This window comes from Pelophylax lessonae (assembly GCF_965119305.1).
Source record: "Pelophylax lessonae genome assembly, chromosome: 3".
Classification (NCBI taxonomy): Eukaryota; Metazoa; Chordata; class Amphibia; order Anura; family Ranidae; genus Pelophylax; species Pelophylax lessonae.
Genome location: NC_138770.1, coordinates 46473264 through 46491298, shown reverse-complemented (window position 1 = coordinate 46491298; position 18035 = coordinate 46473264). Strand labels below are relative to the sequence as shown.

At 44.8% G+C, this 18035-nt stretch overlaps 1 protein-coding gene across 1 annotated transcript in view; it reads left to right on the top strand.

The window, feature by feature from the left end:
* Positions 1 to 18035, top strand: part of LOC309550974 (tyrosine-protein kinase Src42A-like) — a 63288-nt gene that overhangs the window by 40276 nt on the left and 4977 nt on the right. Inside the window, exons 5-8 of the mRNA XM_082251391.1 lie at positions 2530 to 2694; positions 7731 to 7786; positions 9325 to 9478; positions 11777 to 11908. Of these exons, the coding sequence (XP_082107517.1) occupies positions 2530 to 2694; positions 7731 to 7786; positions 9325 to 9478; positions 11777 to 11908 (507 nt within the window). The remainder of the gene's footprint in view (positions 1 to 2529; positions 2695 to 7730; positions 7787 to 9324; positions 9479 to 11776; positions 11909 to 18035) is intronic.

The following is an 18035-nucleotide window of genomic DNA, read 5'->3' as shown; positions in this document are numbered from 1 at the left end:
ATATTTAAAAAAAAAATGAGGTAATGTTTGCAATTGCTTGCCCTAAAATCAAATGTATTGTATTTTTTACTGACATTTTGCATTTCCCTTTGTGGTACTGTCCTGTGACATAACAAAAATGCCAGGTATTTGCTGACATATTGTCATGATTGCCTATTTGTTACTATATAGTATTGATTTCCCTTTTGCTACTCTCATACAATCATTGCCTATTAGTTGTCTGTATGTTGTCACAATTGCCCACATGATACTTTCAGATTAATTATGGTTGCTAGGTATTTGCTAACATATTGTCATGATTGCCCGTTTGTTACTTTCATATAGTATTAATTTCCCCTTTGCTACTCTCATATTATCATTGCCCATTAGTTGCCTGCATGCTGTCACAATTGCCCACGTGATTCTCTCTGATTATTATGATTGCCGGGTATTTGCAGACATATTTTCATGCATATTGTCATTGCCTGCATGCTGTCACAATTGCCCACATGAAACTCTCAGATTATTATGATTGCCAGGTATTTGCAGACATATTGTTATGATTGCCCATTTGTTACTTTCATACAGTATTGATTTCCCCTTTGCGACTCTCACAATATTGTTGCCCATTAGGTACCTGCATGCTGTCACAATTGCCCCCATGATGCTCTCAGATTTTTATGATTGCCAGTTTTTTTGCTGACATATTATGATGATTGCCCATTTGTTACTCGCATATAGTATTGATTTCCCCTTTGTGACTTCCATATTATCATTGCCCATTAGTTGCCTGCATGCTGTCACAATTGCCCCCATGATGCTCTCAAATTTTTATGATTGCCAGTTATTTGCTGACATATTATGATGATTGCCCATTTGTTACTCGCATACAGTGTTGATTTCCCCTTTGTGACTTCCATATTATCATTGCCCATTAGTTGCTTTCATGCTGTCACAATTGCCCTCATGATACTCTCAGATTATTATGATTGCCAGGTATTTGCAGACATATTGTCATGATTGCCCATTTGTTACTCTCATATAGTATTGATTTCCCCTTTGCGACTCTCACAATATTGTTGCCCATTAGTTGCCTACATGCTGTCACAATTGCCCCCATGATGCTCTCAGATTTTTATGATTGCCAGATATTTGCTGACATATTATTATCGCCCATTTGTTACTCTCATATTGTATTGATTTCCCCTTTGCAACTCTCATATTATCATTGCCCATTCGTTGCCTGCATGCTGTCACAATTGCTCACATGTTGCTCTCAGATTGTCATGATTGCCAGGTATTTGTTGACATGTTGTCAGGATTGCCTATTTGTTGCCTATGTTTTTAAAAAATTCCTTGTTTGTTATTTAGATATAGTTCGAAATTACCTTTTTTTACCTATGGATTCTCCAGTCTTTCTAAACAAAGGGACAGTTTACTGTCCTTCAGACTTTAGGGTGGCCGGACAGTGGCCAGTGTGAGTACAAAATGCCCCAATGGCAATGGGGGTAAACAATGCCTCATCGCTGGTATTTATTTAGAGGAATAAAACCCCATTGTTTTTATTAATGAAAGGAACAACGTCTGATTGCTGCCATCATGTGGAGCAATTATGCTCCGTTGTTGCTGTCTGTGAGCGGAATAGTGCCCCAAGGGTCGAATAAAGTAAGGCAAAGGGACTCATCTGGCATGTGGGCCACAGTTTGGAGACCAGAGGACCTTACTGCTATCATATCTAATGCCTTGCATGCTAGTAACTGTCAAACCACAACAGTGTTTGCCACATATTTGGGTATTGCCCCTTGCCCCGACCCTCAGCCCACTCAAATCATAGGCTCACCAACTTTGGATAGTTCCCTGGTATGTAGATAGATAAATATTAAACCTATTCCCAAACTGTAAAAGATGTAATTTTTCTTAATTGTGATAAATAAAGCAGAGAGCAGATTTGAAGTCTTTAGTCATGCATACAGAGTTCAGGTAGACATTAGAAAGGTTTTACAGGAAGATAGAATACAGGCATACCCGCTTTAAGTACACTCACTTCAAGTACACTCACTTCAAGTACACTCGCGATTAAGGACACCGCTTGTTCAGCTTGGCATGACACTACTCCCGGTTTTTAACATTGGCGTCTATGGGAAATCTTGGTCAGCTTGACATGGCACTGCTCCCAAACCATAAGTGACAGGGATACCAAACTAAGGGGGCACCGAGAGGGGACCCAGGACTACAACATATCCTGTTTATGGCTGGCCAGCTTGCCTAGGTAATCTACTATGTCATAGTCCTGGATCCCCTTAACATGCTCCCCAAGCTTGGTGTCCTTGTCACATGGTTTGGGAGCAATGCCATGTCAAGCTGACCAAGATTTCCTATGGAGCTAGTGTATTAACATGCATTGAGAAATGAAAAAAGGTATTGCTTCACTTTAAGTACATTTTCGTTTTACATACATGCTCTGGTCCCATTGTGTACTTAAAAGTGGGGTATGCCTGTATATCACATGTGAGGACTGAAATTACATTCTTACTGTCTATCCACCTCTAGTGCCAGCAGAGTCACTGCAGAAGTCGCTTAAGGAGGAGGCAAAGACCATGTGGAGACTCAACCATGAGAGGTTGTTGAAGCTGTACGCAGTCTGTCTGAAGTCACAACCGGTCTTCATCGTCACTGAATACATGAAACATGGAACGTTGAAGAGATACCTGAGAGGTGAGCTGCTGGGCCCCCCCAGGGCCAGATTAACGTAGGGGCTATTGGAGCTGCAGCTCCAGGCCCCTACCTTTATATAGGCCCCAGGTTGGCCATATTCACTGTTACCGCTCTTCTGTCACTTGTAAACACAGAAGTCTGGCTTCTATGCTCGCTTCCCCAGGCAGCTCCCTCAGAACCTCCCCACACAGCATGAAGGCCGGACAAGGAGGGACAGCTGCCGATGCATGGATGTGTTTATGGGCTTCAGAGACAGCATCCCATGTTGAATTAGGCATGCATGGCTGCACCCTTCCTCCTCTGGGTGCATGCCAAGGCACGGCCCTTAAGGCCCTTCAAAATCCTCAGCACCAAGCCCATGATGCTCTTAATCCGGCCCTGGGCCCCCCCTTTGGAGTTTGCACACAGCTTGATGTTCAAAGGATATCGGAAGATGCATTTAGGCCTATTCACACCAGTCTGATCCACTGCGATGTGACAATGGACTAAAAATTGTGCATGCCCCATTTTTGGCAACTTATTGCAAAGTGTTTTAGTACACTGCAATGCAATGGTGCTTTGAAGGTATGCTGGAATGCCATGAGAGAGCCCCTTCACACCACTTTGGCCAGCAATGCACATTTACAAACCAATGTACATGTGTTTATTGCGCCATAGCACACTGGGCCAATGTGAATGGACCCTTAGAATAAATATTACAAGGCTTATGGTATCTCAGCACACTGGTGTAAATGAGTCTTCAAATGCTCAGTCTAGAGGAGTCATGCCTACTACGCCTAAGGGGTCATCCACAAATGTTGTTGCATAAGTGCAAATAAATCCCACCAACCCGGATATCTGCCAGAGATGAATGAAGTTAGGGCCAGTTTGCTATTAAAATATTTGTCAAGCCAATTTTTATTTTATTTTTTTTGTTTTGGATAGAGAGGTTAAGGATTGTAACTTCTGTCTGGTTTTTACTAATATACAGGGCTTCGTTTGAGAGCTTTACCTTCACGTCCTGCCCTACGGACAACTGTCTTTTCTTTAGTAGAGTAGGGTAAGGGTAGAAGCCCCTGTCTGATTTGTATCTCTGTCTGTGTCTCTGTTTTAGATTTTCTCTCACTTCCTGTATAGTGGAACCATTATCAGCAGGAATTGGTCTTTAAACCAGATACAGGTGGAGGTGACACATGTTACCATTATGTCACGTATCTCACACGCTATTTCTTAAGCCAGACCTGTCCCTTCTGTGTCATCTATCACAAAAACTCTTTCAGGCTTTTTTTTTTTTGTTCCACCAGGCCACAACGCACAAATACAACGCATTCCTCAAATTTGACCTTTTCACCTCAAGAATGCTGCACTTCAGGTTTTTCCACCTTGGGGTATTTCAACTTAGAGATAGCAGAATACAAAAAAATAAAAATGCTAACAATAAATATAAAATTATATGAACGAGTATATCTTTTTTTAAGCTTTTTTTCATTCAGTGGTACTTGTAATAAAAGCTAAGCAGAAGGAGCTCCACCATTGCCCGCATCCTCCACCAGTTGTGGTATTTCGTTTAACCACTTTACCACCGGAGGATTTTGCTGTCTTACGTCCAGGCCACTTTTTGCGATTCGGCGCTGTGCGACTTTAACTGACAATTGCGTGGTCGTGCGACGCCATACCCAAACGAAATTTACGTCCTTTTTTTCCCACAAACGGAGCTTTCTTTTGGTGGTATTTGATCACCAGTGCACTTTTTACTTTTTGCGCTATAAACAAAAAAAGAGCGTTTATTTTGAAAAAATAACAATATTTTTAACATTTTTTTATATGAAATTCCCCCCAAAAAAATGTAAAAATCAAATTTTTTTTTAATTTTTGGCCAATTTGTTTTCTGCTACCTATGTTTGGTAAAAAAAATCACGATAAGCTTATTTTGATTGGTTTGCGCAAAAGTTATTGCGTTTACTAACTAAGGGAAAGATTTATGTCATTTTTGGTGGGTTTTTTTTAACGAGTAATGGCGGCGATCTGCGATTTTTTTTTGCAGGACTGCGACATTGCGGCGGACAGATCGGACCCCTGACTGAAATTTTTGACACTTTTGGGGGTACAAGTGACATTACTGCAGTAATCAGTGCTATAAATATGCACTGTTACTGTAAAAATGACACTGGCAGTGAAGGGGTTAATTTTATTGGAGAGGGAGGGGTTAATGTATGTATATGTTGTGTTTACACAGGCGGGCGGATCTCCACACTCGATTCCCCGACGATCGGGGAAGAGCAGCGGCGATCGCCGCTGCTCCTCCCCTGGCCCGACTCCCGCTGTGACTGAATACAGCGGGAGCGCGCCTCCGGCGGCGCGCGCGCGCCGCCTAGAAGGGGTAGGGTCAGACCTACAAGAGCCACTTTGGGGCAGTAGTATCAACATGAGCAGTGGTAAAGTGGTTAACCACTTGCCGACCGCCGCACGACTATCTACGTCGGCGGTCAGCCCCTCACAGGCAAACTAACGTAGGGCTACGTTGCTTGCTTGTGAGGGTCTAGGGAGCGAGCGCGCGCCCCCGGAGGCGCGCTCCCGCTCCCGCGTGGTCACGGACCCCCCCGCGCGTGTGACCAGCGGACCCGATGTCCGCCGGCCACTCGGCGATCGGCGGGGGAGAGGGAGAATGTCAGGCAGCTTGTGTAAACAAACTGCCTGTCATTCTCCTCGCTGCAAAGACACTGATAAAACGGATCTGGTATGTAGATCCGTTGATCAGTGTCCTTACAGCTAGAGCCACAGCCAATCACAGTAGAAACCACGCCCCTAGGGACACACACAGCCCCTCCCTTCCAAATAAAGTTAACCCCTTCACTACCAGTGTATTTTTACAGTAACAGTGCATATGTATAGCACTGATTACTGTAGAAATGTCACTGGTAACCCCAAAAGTGTCAAAAATGTCAGTCAAGGGTCCGATCTGTCCGCCCCAATGTCGCAGTACCGCAAAAAAAATCGCAGATCGCCGCCATTACGCGTTAAAAAAAAAAACAACAAAAATGACAAAAATCTTTCCCTTTGTTAGTAAACGCGATAACTTTTGCGCAAACCAATCAAAATACGCTTTTTGCGTTTTTTTTTACCAAACATAGGTAGCATAAAACAAATTGGCCGAAAATTTTTAAAAATTTTGATTTTTACATTTTTTTTTGGGGGAATTTCATATAAAAAAATGTGAAAAATATTGCTATTTTTGCAAAATTGACGCTCTTTTTTTGTTTATAGCGCGTGATCAAAAAATCGCACAGGTGATCAAATACCACCAAAAGAAAGCTCTGTTTGTGGGAAAAAAAGGACGTCAAATTCGTTTAGGTACAGCGTCGCACGACCGCGCAATTGTGCGTTAAATTCACGCAGTGCCGAATCGCAAAATACCCCCTGGTCGGAATGGGGGTAAAATCTTCCGGGGCTTAAGTGGTTAATAAACTCAAAAAAAAAAAGGGAGTGTGGTACTGCAAACAAGGAAGGTCACAGACTATATTGATAAACTGTTTTGCCACTGGCCAGTTTGTCTGACATTTGGGGCTTTAACTTTCTTTTTTTAAGCATAAACATTCCTTAGTTGCTTGAAAATGTAGTTTGCATTTTGTTGATTCTAAGGTATAGTTTCCAGTATATTCCTGCACTATACAACTATTAAGCATATATTTATAACCACCTACCTAATATTGAGTAGGTCCCCCTTTTGCCACCAAAATAGCCCTGACCCATCGAGGCATGAACTTCACTAGATCTTTGAAGGTATGCTGTGGTATCTGGCACCAAGCCATCAGTAGCAGATCCTTTAAGTCCTGTAAGTTGAAAGGTTGGGCCTCTATGGATCAGATTTGTTTTTCCAGCACATCCCACAGATGCTCGATTGGATTGAGATCTGGAGATGCTCAAGCCATTGTTGAACTATTTTTGCAGTGTGGCAATGCGCATTATCCTGCTGAAAGAGGCCACTGCCTAGAGGGAATACTGTTTCCATGAAGTAGTGTCTTTGGCCAGCAACAATGTTTAGGTAGGTGGTACCTGTCAAACTAACATCCACATGAAGTGCAGGACCCAAGCTTTTCCATCAGAACATTGTCAAAATCATCATACTGCCCCAGCCGGCTTGCCTTATTCCTATACGCATCTTGGTGCCATCTCTAACCCAGGTAAGTGACGCACCTGGCCATCCACATGATGTAAACGGGAATGTGAATTATCAAGCCAGGCCACCTTCTTCTATTGCTCCATGGTCCAGCTCTGATGCTCACATGCCCATTGTAGCAGGGCCATCTTAAGAGCATTGAAGGCCACTGGGCAATTCAGTGCACTGGGGCCCTGCCTACACAATCACCCGCTGGAATAAAAATGCAAATTATCACACACATGGACGGGAGTCAGACTCGACTGTCCTGTGTGAGCCTGTTCCTGTGGAGGCAGACAGGCATTCCTGCAGTTGTGGGCTCCCCCTCCATGGTCCAAGTGGCCTGACAGCAGCAGAGAGCCGACAGGTGCTTGCCACCTGCTAAGTTGGGCAGCAGGATGCACAGGAGAGTCGAGACCATGGCTTGGCTGGGGCTGAGTCCCTGGGCAGGTGGGGCCCCCCAGGCAAGTGGGGCCCCCGGGCAACTGCCCAACGTGCCCATTCGGTAAGACAGCCCTGCATTGTAGGTGCTTTTTTCTGTAGACATGGGTCAGCATCAGCGCCCTGACTGGTCTGAGACTGTGAAGCCCCATACACAACAAACTGTGATTCCCATTTTATTCTGCTTTTTACACATCAACTTTAAGGACAACATGTTCATTTGCTGCCTAATATATCCCACCCACTTGCAAATGCCATTGTAACAAGATAATCAATATTATTCACTTTGTCTTCCAGTGGTCATAAAGTTATGGCTTATGGGTATGATCACTATAGTATAGTAAACCTGGAGTATAACTCCCAGCTACCATGCTCGTGTTCTTTAGTTTATATCTGTCACAAACAGACAGTAAAAGACATCTCAATATCTTCATCATCCATCTCTCTTTTCTCTTGGCAGATCATCAGAAGTTTAAGGATTTGGAGTTTTACCAGCTGGTGGACTATGCAGTGCAGGTAAGCGCACACTCAGTGCAAGGAATATGGGAGTGCCTTATAATGGCACATCGGGTGTACAGATCTGAGAACTCAGCACTGAGACGGTGAGAACCCCTCATAATGGGCACAGCAGGTGTAGAGACCCAGGAACTCAGCACACGGATGGTGGGTACCCCTCATAATGGGCACAGCAGGTGTGCAGACATGAGAACTCAGTGCACAGATTGTGAGAACCCCTCATAATGGACACAGAGGATGTGCAGACCTGGGCCTGGCAGCTGTGCAGTGCTGTAACAGTGCCAGATCTAGCCTGTCTAATGTGGGGATGCAGTTAAAATTCTCAGGGGGGCAGGAGATACAAGGTCAGCTGGGCAGTGTATAGGAGTCAATAGGGCAGTGAACAAGGGATCGGCAGGGCAGGGGGCAGGGTGAGCAGTTTGTAGGGCAGTGTACAGAGGCTATTCACTTGTAGGGCACTGTACAGCTGGTTATCAGGACAGTGTAAAGTGTGTTAGCAGGGTAGTGTATAGAGGGCAGAGAGGCAGAGGGGCAGAGGATAGGGAATCAGCAGGGCAGTGTGCAGTGGGTCAGAAGAGCAATGTACAGGGGCAGAGGCGTCACAAGGCAGGTGCGGGGGGGGCGGACCGCACCAGGGTGTCCACGGGGGGAGGGTGACACCACTCTGCCTCTCATCTATGCGGGCTGGCATCGCATCGCCGCTGCACCGCATAGTACTACTGAGCAGGACCGGTATGGGAAGAGGGCACAGTTTGCTGGGTACAACCCTGCCCTGCACAGATTATGCTGCCGAATGTAAGAGACAGAGAGCGGCTGGCTATGTTCCTTCCTGCATGTAGAATAGATGGTAGCACCCGCCCCCTGCCTGCACAGCGCGCTGTACTATTCCCCCAGTGACAGAGTGGAGGAGGAGGGGCAGGTGAGGGTGGGAAAGCTCCGACTATCAGTGCTTCCCGATTGATTCCAGAATAGATGCATACTGTACACAACTTTCCTGCTTCTCAACAGCGGCTTCCCCCTCCCCTATCTAATCCTTTCTATCACTCCTGATTTCTGTCACAGTTTTCCGATGTCCGTGGGACATCAGCACCATCCCCCCCCCCAGCCTTCTGTTTTTATCTCTCCCTGCTCTGGACGATCTCAGAGCTCATTCCTCCTCTGTGTAGTGACCCCCCCCTTATAGCCTCTATCACTTGCTGAGCTCTGTGGATGGGGAACATAGCTTGGCATGCAGAAGTGAATTCATGGAGTCCCCATTAGCAGTTTCCTTCCATGCTGGTGAATCCATGAATAACTTACTCTATGCGGGACCTGATTTATCAGGATGAATTAGCATAGACTGGTTGATTATTAACTGTACTGCATGTGGGGCTATAGGATGAAATGGTAATTTATTATCTACAAAGTGCAGCCAATCAGATTTTACCTTTTTTATCGCCTTACCTTAGTAACCTAAGTAGAGGTTACTGCCGCTTTGCACGGCCTTAGTGAATAACAGGAAGATGTGTTAATATAGTTTCCTGAACTTCTCTCCCCAGATCTCACAGGGAATGGTCTACATGGAGCAAATAGGATGCGTGCACCGGGATCTGCGCTCCGAAAACATCCTTCTGTCCGCCATGATGTCCTGTAAGATTGGAGACTTTGGACTGGCTCGTTTCATGGAGAGCTCTTCCATCGCTATCTCTGCAGGTGACTAAAGTTACAGCCAGCCTAGAATTATTTTCTTTTTTCCAGCCTAAATTTTTTTCAAAAATATACCAATAAATAAGTTACATAGTTACATAGTAGGTGAGGTTGAATAAAGACAATAGTCCATCCAGTTCAACCTGTGTAGGTGTGTGTGGCCGTAATCATCTCACATACCCCTGAATGTTCTGATCCTTGAGATGTACGTCTAAGAGTCTTTAGAAGGCCACCATACTTAACGCAGAAACCACCTCTTGTGGTAGAGAATTCCACAATCTTGTAGACCTAACAGTAAAGAACCCCCCACGCTGCCTGAGGTTAAAACGCTAATCGCATTGTATGCCCTCGAGTCCTCATGCAATCCCTTCGAGTGAATAGCTGTTTTTCTATGCCGAGATCCCCATTGAGGTATTTATAAATTGCTATCATGTCCCCTCTCAGGTGTCTCTTCTCCAGGGAGAATAAATCAAGCGATTGCAGACGCTCTTCATAACTAAGGTCCTCCAATCCCCTAATTAGTTTAGTTGCCCTTCTCTGGACCTTCTCCAGCTCCAACACATCCCTCCTGAGGACTGGCAACCAGAACTGGACAGAATACTCCAGATGAGGTCGGACCAGAGTTTTATAAAGTGGAAGGATTATAGTCTTATCTCTGGAATACATCCCTTTCTTTATGAATCAATGAATGTTGGTTATAAAAAGGGGTCTTTGGTTTTAAGTAGCAAAAAAAGCTTAGCCAAAATCTATCCTTGTCCCAAGCTGCACTCCACTGGCTCAAACACTGCTTCGGAATTGACCATTTCTGTCTTACCAAGGAATAATGCCTAGGATAACACAACTGACACTAATGGGGGAGCACCATACCACCATATGGGCTCCCTACTTTGTAACCGTATCACCTTTCCACTGCCCTTCAAAGACCTCCCAACTCCCCAAGCTGCCATGACATTCACATAAAAATTCATATCTGTTGTCAAACAGTAAACAAGGGAGGGTGGGTGGATAACTTTTTTTCACGTGGACCTTCTGGAATGAATTCCCAGTTGCCCCTACAGATAACTCTAACCCATATCCCTGTAGCTTCTCCCACTACCTGACCCTTGACCTTCAACCTAGTAAGGCCTATTGCCTCTACATGGTTAACTCCTCCTTGGGGCCTACTCTTCATCCCATTCATGTAGACCCTCCGTTACTTTTTTTTCATGCATCTGCTCTCCATTCCTTCCATACTTTGTTCTGCATATTGCAGTCCATTCATAAAACACTATAGAATCTACAGTATCATACAGAGTTCTATATTGCCTCGTTTCCACTGAGTGGTACGGTACGGTTCAGTACGGTACGGTTCGGAACGGTACACCTTGCGTTTCCACTGCCAATAGTACCCTTTCATGATAGGCGTGGTGTAGCAGGAAAGCTGTGATAGACGATTCTCTGTCAACCAATCAAAGTTCTGCAGAGTGTAGCTCCACCCTGTTGGTACGGTACTAATGTGCTTGATACCCCAACGAAAGGGTCCCAAAAAAGTGGTACGGTACGGTTCGGAATTAGGGTACCATTCACAATGGAAACGGCATAAATAGCGTACCGTACCGAACCGAACCGTACCAGAAAGCTCAGTGGAAACGGGGCATAAGATTATTTTTTTTTCCCTCACACACAACTAATTTTTTATAGTGTTCCACTGACCTGGGAGTCCCAAAGATGGCAGATCGCTAAGCAAATCTTTGTTATTCAGAGATTCGGATGTATTCGAATTTCAAACTCACAATAGTAATGAATTTGAAAAAAAAATGAATCAAAAACATTTGAAATGAATTTGAAATGGAAACATATTGCAATAAATGCAGTAAGGTATAAAAGTGAAATAAGGTGATGATAATAGAAAAGAACAGGATCTAAAAAAATGGAATAAACTAGAATAAAATAGCATAGAATAGAACGAATATAGTCATGTTCCGGAATCCAAATCGATTCGAAAATAATGATTATACTAACCGAATCTGAAATGAATTCCGAATATACAAAAGGAATTCCGAAAACAAATCATTTTAACATAACGAATAAGATGCAACGAAATGAATAACTTAACACATGGATCCGAAATTAAATGAAACAAATGTTGCCGTCCTGCACATGTCTGCAGAAAAGGTTTTTGAAGCACATTGCTTAAAGAGGAATTTTTCGAAACTTTAGTTAAATGTATAGACAACTGTTTATTACAGCACTGTGACAATAGAAGAAGAACATTTTTGTTTAGATTTCCCCAGCTAAATTTTCTAACCGGCTTCTTATTAACAGACGCTCAAATTCCCATCAAGTGGACGGCCCCAGAGGTCTTCCAGCACCAGAAATACAGTAGCAAGTCTGACGTCTGGTCCTTTGGGGTTCTGCTGGGAGAAATCATGACCTACGGCAAGTTACCTTTTCCAGGTAAGCATCCCTGCCTTGTGTGTCATGGCTGGCTTTGATGGTGGCAGTGACACTGTGACTGCATTGGATATTTACCAAGGATAGAAGTGAATCCAATAGAGAGCAGAAGCCTCTCAGTGAGGCACACACTCTTGCAGTGTCTGGTCGTATCTACATGTAGCACCCTCCTAGGTAGGTGCTAGGTGGATAAAAGCTTAGCAGCTCCATCTGCTTATCAGGGGATCCTGATTGTTAGTTTTGCCTGCTACATGTGCCCATGTGTGATTTATCTGGTCTGAGTGAGTGTCCCCACTGTATCCAATAGGGGAGCCTGTTGGACAGTGGAGGAAACCCAGCCAGTAACACACAGGCTTTTATGACTATCCCAGTGGGTTGGCACAACAGTGGTGCGTCTTGTGATATGTTATAAAAGCCACGGGCACATGTGACAGGGTGTCTTTGGGCATGAAGCCAGGTCCCAGGAGGAGGGTAATGGCTGTCTCTCCTCCTGTTTGTATGGAAGGTGGTCACAGGCGGTCGGCCTAGTGTACCAGAAGTGTGGTGCTGAGCCAGGAGGTCCAGTGGATGCTGACAAGCAGAGCTGAAGGCAGAGTAACCTTGGGAAAAATAGTGTCCGTGAGTACCGGGAAGCTTGCCAGGGGAGAGTCAATTGACAGGGGCTTAGACAATGTGGGCTATGTGGGACTTTAAGTGAAGCACCAGCAGGTATGCCCAGCGTCTCCATCCCTGTATCGGAAAAAACAAATTGAAAAGCATTAAGAGAGGTGCATGGAAGCCAGCCAGCCCCCAGTCTGATGTACTCACCCTCCAGTCTGCCACCAACCAATTGACAGGGGCTAGCAGTCACAGCAAGTGAGAAAGGGGGTGCCAAGTTAGGACCCTGAAGAGAAACTAAATCAGGATCATATTCTTTATCTTCACTTCAGTGGCAAGGTGAAGCAGCAGCCTTGCCGCACACACTATTGCTAGTTGTCCTCAGGATTTGTGCATAGTTCATAGTTTTAGTATCCCACTCATCCCTTCTCCCATCCCAGTTCTAAATCAAACACGAAAAACCAAATTCCCTGGACTGTTCATTGTCTGAGCCAAGCGTCTAAGTTATAGGTTTCTACAGACTGTTGCTATGAGTAATCCAGAAAGTTAAATTCTCAGCAGTCCCCTAGGGGGCAGTGCTACATTCAGCTTCTAGTGATGCAGATGTAATGCTGCAGACGGATAATAGAAGGTGACATTCAGGACTTCTTTGGTGTGGACAGCTCAGAGAGTACCAATTCAGATAGAAAAGGGGTCGGGGTAGGCTGGAGGTAAGGGTGGGCTGTTAGTCAGGGCAGGGTAAAGGTAAGGGTCTACTAGATATCAAGGAGGGCTGGGGGTTCAGAATAGGTTGAAGGGCAAGGCAGGCTGGAGGTCGGGACAGATTGAAGGTAAGAGTGGGTTGGAAGTCAGGGTATGTTGAGGGTAGAATGGGCTGGAGGTCGGGACAGATTGAAGGTAAAGGTGGGTTGTAGATCATGGAGGGCTGGAGGTCAGGGCAGACAGTAGAAAAAAGGTATTCAAGGAACAAACAGAAGGTCAGGACAGGTGGCAGGCAGAAAGCAGAAACAAAAATAATTCAAGGGTAAAACAGCTTTAGAAGACAGGATCTTTAACTGTAAATTAATTGTCTTCTGACATGTCTCAATCTTCTTGAAAAATAATTCCAGAAAGAGTTTTTACAACTGTGCAATAAAGGGACACTGGTATGTATGATGTACAGTATACTATAGGATTGGCTGAAAGGGACTGGTTCAGGTAAAGTGGGACTTATGACACCTGACACTCTCTGTGTCTCTCGTGCATGGTGTGTCTCCAGTGTTTTATTATTTTTTATGACAATTTTCAAGAGCCCCAGACGTCCCCGAAGTGTTAGCTTTTGAATGTTCTTTCAAAACTAGTTTTCAGGTGTCCCCTCAGTGCTTCCTCTCAGATGTTTCATCAGTGCTGCATCTCTAATGTCCTCTCAGTGCTGCCTGTTAGGTTCTGAAATCTCCTCTCAGTACTTCCTCTCAAATAGTGCTGCCTCTTGGATGTCTTCTAAGTGCTGCTTCCCCGATGTCTTCTTACTGCTGCCTATTATTTGCCTCCTCAGTGCTGCTTCTCAGATTTCCTCACAATGCTGGCTCTCAGATGTCTCCTTAGTGCTAGCATTCATATTTCTCCTCAGCGCTGTCTCTCAGATGCTAACTCTTAGATGTCCTCTCAATGTTGCCTCTTAGATATCCTTTTAGAGTTGCTTCTCAGATGCCCCCTCAAAGCTGGCTCTCAGATGCCCGCCTAATCTTGCCTCTTAGATGTTACCTCTGTGCTGACTCTCAGATGTGCCCGCAGTGCTAGCTCTCATATGTCCACACAGTGCTTGCTGAGATGCCCCTTCAGTGTTGCCTCTCTGATGTCCTCTCATGGCTGCATCTCAGATGTCCCCTCAGTGCTGACTCTCAGATGTCTCCTCATTGCTGACTCTCAGATGTCTCCTCATTGCTGCCTCTCAGATGTCTCCTCAGTGCTGCTTCTCTTATATCTCCTCAGTGTTGCCTCTAAGATGTCCCCTTAGTTCTGCTTCTCAGATGTCCCCTCATTGCTGGCTCTCAGATGTTTCCTCATTGCTGCCTCTCAGATGTCTCCTCAGTGCTGCTTCTCTGATATCTCCTCAGTGTTGCCTCTAAGATGTCCCCTTAGTTCTTCTTCTCAGATGTCCCCTCATTGCTGGCTCTCAGATGCCCTTTCAATGCTGACTTTTAGATTTCCCCTCAGTACTAGCTCTCAGATGTCCCATAAGTACTAGCTCTCAGATGTCCTCTCATTGCTGCTTCTGAGATGTCTTCTCAGTGCTGACTTTTAAGATTTCAGTGCTCACTCTATAAGATGTCCCCCCATCTTAGTGCTCAATCTCAGATGTTCCCTCAGTGCTCGCACAGATGTCACCTCAGTGCTAGCTCTCATATGTCCACACAGTGCTTGCTGAGATGCCCCATTCAGTGTTGCCTCTCTGATGTCCTCTCATGGCTGCATCTCAGATGTCCCCTCAGTGCTGCCTATCAGATGTCCCCTCAGTGCTGCCTCTCAGATGTCCCCTCAGTGCTGCCTCTCAGATGTCCCCTTAGTTCTGCCTCTCTGATATCTCCTCAGTGCTTCCTCTCAGATGTCCCCTTAGTTCTGCATCTCAGATGTCTCCTCAGTGCTGCTTCTCTGATATCTCCTCAGTGTTGCCTCTAAGATGTCCCCTTAGTTCTGCTTCTCAGATGTCCCCTCAGTGCTGGCTCTCAGATGCCCTTTCAATGCTGCCTTTTAGATTTCCCCTCAGTACTAGCTCTCAGATGTCCCATAAGTACTAGCTCTCAGATGTCCTCTCATTGCTGCTTCTGAGATGTCTTCTCAGTGCTGACTTTTAAGATTTCAGTGCTCACTCTATAAGATGTCCCCCCATCTTAGTGCTCAATCTCAGATGTTCCCTCAGTGCTCGCACAGATGTCACCTCAGTGCTAGCTCTCATATGTCCACACAGTGCTTGCTGAGATGCCCCTTCAGTGTTGCCTCTCTGATGTCCTCTCATGGCTGCATCTCAGATGTCCCCTCAGTGCTGCCTATCAGATGTCCCCTCAGTGCTGCCTCTCAGATGTCCCCTCAGTGCTGCCTCTCAGATGTCTCCTTATTGCTGCCTCTCAGAGGTTTCCTTATTGCTGCCTCTCAGATGTCCCCTTAGTTCTGCCTCTCTGATATCTCCTCAGTGCTTCCTCTCAGATGTCCCCTTAGTTCTGCATCTCAGATGTCCCCTCAGTGCTGCCTCTCAGATGTTTCCTTATTGCTGCCTCTCCGATGTCTCCTCAGTGCTGCCTCTCCGATGTCTCCTCAGTGCTGCCTCTCCGATATCTCCTCAGTGCTGCCTCTCAGACAGATGTCCCCTTAGTTCTGCTTCTCAGATGTCCCCTCAGTGCTGGCTCTCAGATGCCCTTTCAATGCTGCCTTTTAGATTTCCCCTCAGTACTAGCTCTCAGATGTCCTCTCATTGCTGCTTCTGAGATGTCTTCTCAGTGCTGACTTTTCAGATTTCAGTGCTCACTCTATAAGATGTCCCCCCATTGCTGCCCATCATATATCATCTTAGTGCTCAATCTCAGATGTCCCCTCAGTGCTTGCACAGATGTCACCTCAGTGCCTGCTCTCAAATGTCCTCTAAGTTCTGTCTCTCAGGCATCCCCTCAATCATGCCTCGCAGATATTCCTTCGTGTTAACTCTCAGATGTCTCTTTACTGCTGCTTCTCAGGTGCCCCCTCAATACTCGCTCTCATGTATTCCATATGCCATAGTAAGGCTCTCTGCATTACCAGCTGTAAGTTCAATGTCGCTTCCCAAGGCCACAAACATATTCTCCTCCAATGTTTCCTGGAAAATATTGCATTGTATTATTAGTACTTTGTGATTAGACAACAAGGATATGCAGGTGTAGCGGGGATTTCCACATTCCACTTCTGTTTAAGAAATTCAGATAAGTTTTAAGTTACAAAACAAACTTTTCAGCCTCAAGAGCTGCTTATATATCAGAGAATTTCCAGTAACCTTCTTCTGGCAGAAAGCCAGGTGGCCTCCAGCTCTCGAGGTGACAGAAGAGCATTAGCTGGGACTTCTGGGTAGCTGGCAAGTATTTATAAAGGCAACATTCGAAAACCAGACTGATTTTCGTTTTTCCATTTCTGGGCAGTGACAGTAGAGACCCTTCCAAATGGATGTCCCTTTACTGGACAAACTGATAAGAGATGCAGACATTGTAACTTTATTTTCTTTTTAATGTGCAACTTAACCACTTGCTGACCAATGTACGTATATGTATATGTTGCGGTTTGCAAGTGTTTTCCCGGGGGTTATGGCTGCTCCTATAGGCAATCAAAGAGGAGATACTGTTTGATCGACTCTATGGCCTTCAGGGACTAAAACAATGCCATGACGACCCTTCCGATCCAGGCTGGAAGTGATTATATATATATATATTTTTTTTTTTTTTACAGCAAAAGATTGTTATTTACAAGGTAAAATATATATATTTTTTTTGCTAGAAAATTACTAAGAACCCCTAAACATATATATATATTATACAGGATTTATATAGCGCCAACAGTTTGCGCAGTGCTTTATATACAGTATATTTATGTATTTATTTATTTTCTTAGCAGAGACCCTAGAGAATAAAATGGAGATCCTTTGTTTATCACACCGTATTTGCGCAGCAATTTTTTGGGAAATTAAAAAATAAGAAAACAGTAAAGTTAGCCCAGTTTGTTTGTATAATGTGAAAGATAATGTTACGCCGAGTAAAGAGATACCCAACATGTCATGCTTCAAAATTGCGCACGCTCGTGGAATGGCGACAAACATTGGTAATTAAAAATCCTCATAGGCGACACTTTAAAAATTTCTACAGGTTACCAGTTTAGAGTTACAGAGAAGGTCTAAGAATTCTCAAATTATTGCTCTCGCTCTAACGATCGTGGTGATACCTCACATGTGTGGTTTGAACATCGTTTACATTTGTGTCCGCAACTTGCATTTGCGCTCGCTTCTGCGCGCAAGCTAACGGGGATTTTTTTTTCTATTTATTTTATCTTTTATTTTTATAGTTTTTACACTGTTTATTTAAAAATAAAAGTTTTTGATCACTTTTATTCCTATTACAAGGACAAATAGGCATGACAGGGCATAATGGCTCTTTAAATCCATTGCTAGGGAGCGACGCATGAAGTTGCTTCTGTCCTCCAAGGCCATAGAGTAGAGTGGGGGCCATTTTGCCCCCTTTAGACTTCCTGTCTAGGAGGAGAAAGGACCGGATCGTTTTTCCTGCTACCGACGGCTCTGGGAATTGGGGAAAATGACCAGGAAGCGGCGGGAGGTGATCATGAAGGTGATCCCGCGGCAAATCCACCACTGGGACCACCCGCAGTTAAAAAAAAATACTGAATTATGGCAGCTATCTGCTGCCATAACCCTGGTATTTCACGTCAAAGCACCAACGTAAAAACTGAGGCGGGAGGTCCATAAGGGGGGTGAAGGTAAATAAAAGATCTGGGGTCTTTTTGACCCCAGATCTCTTCATAAAGA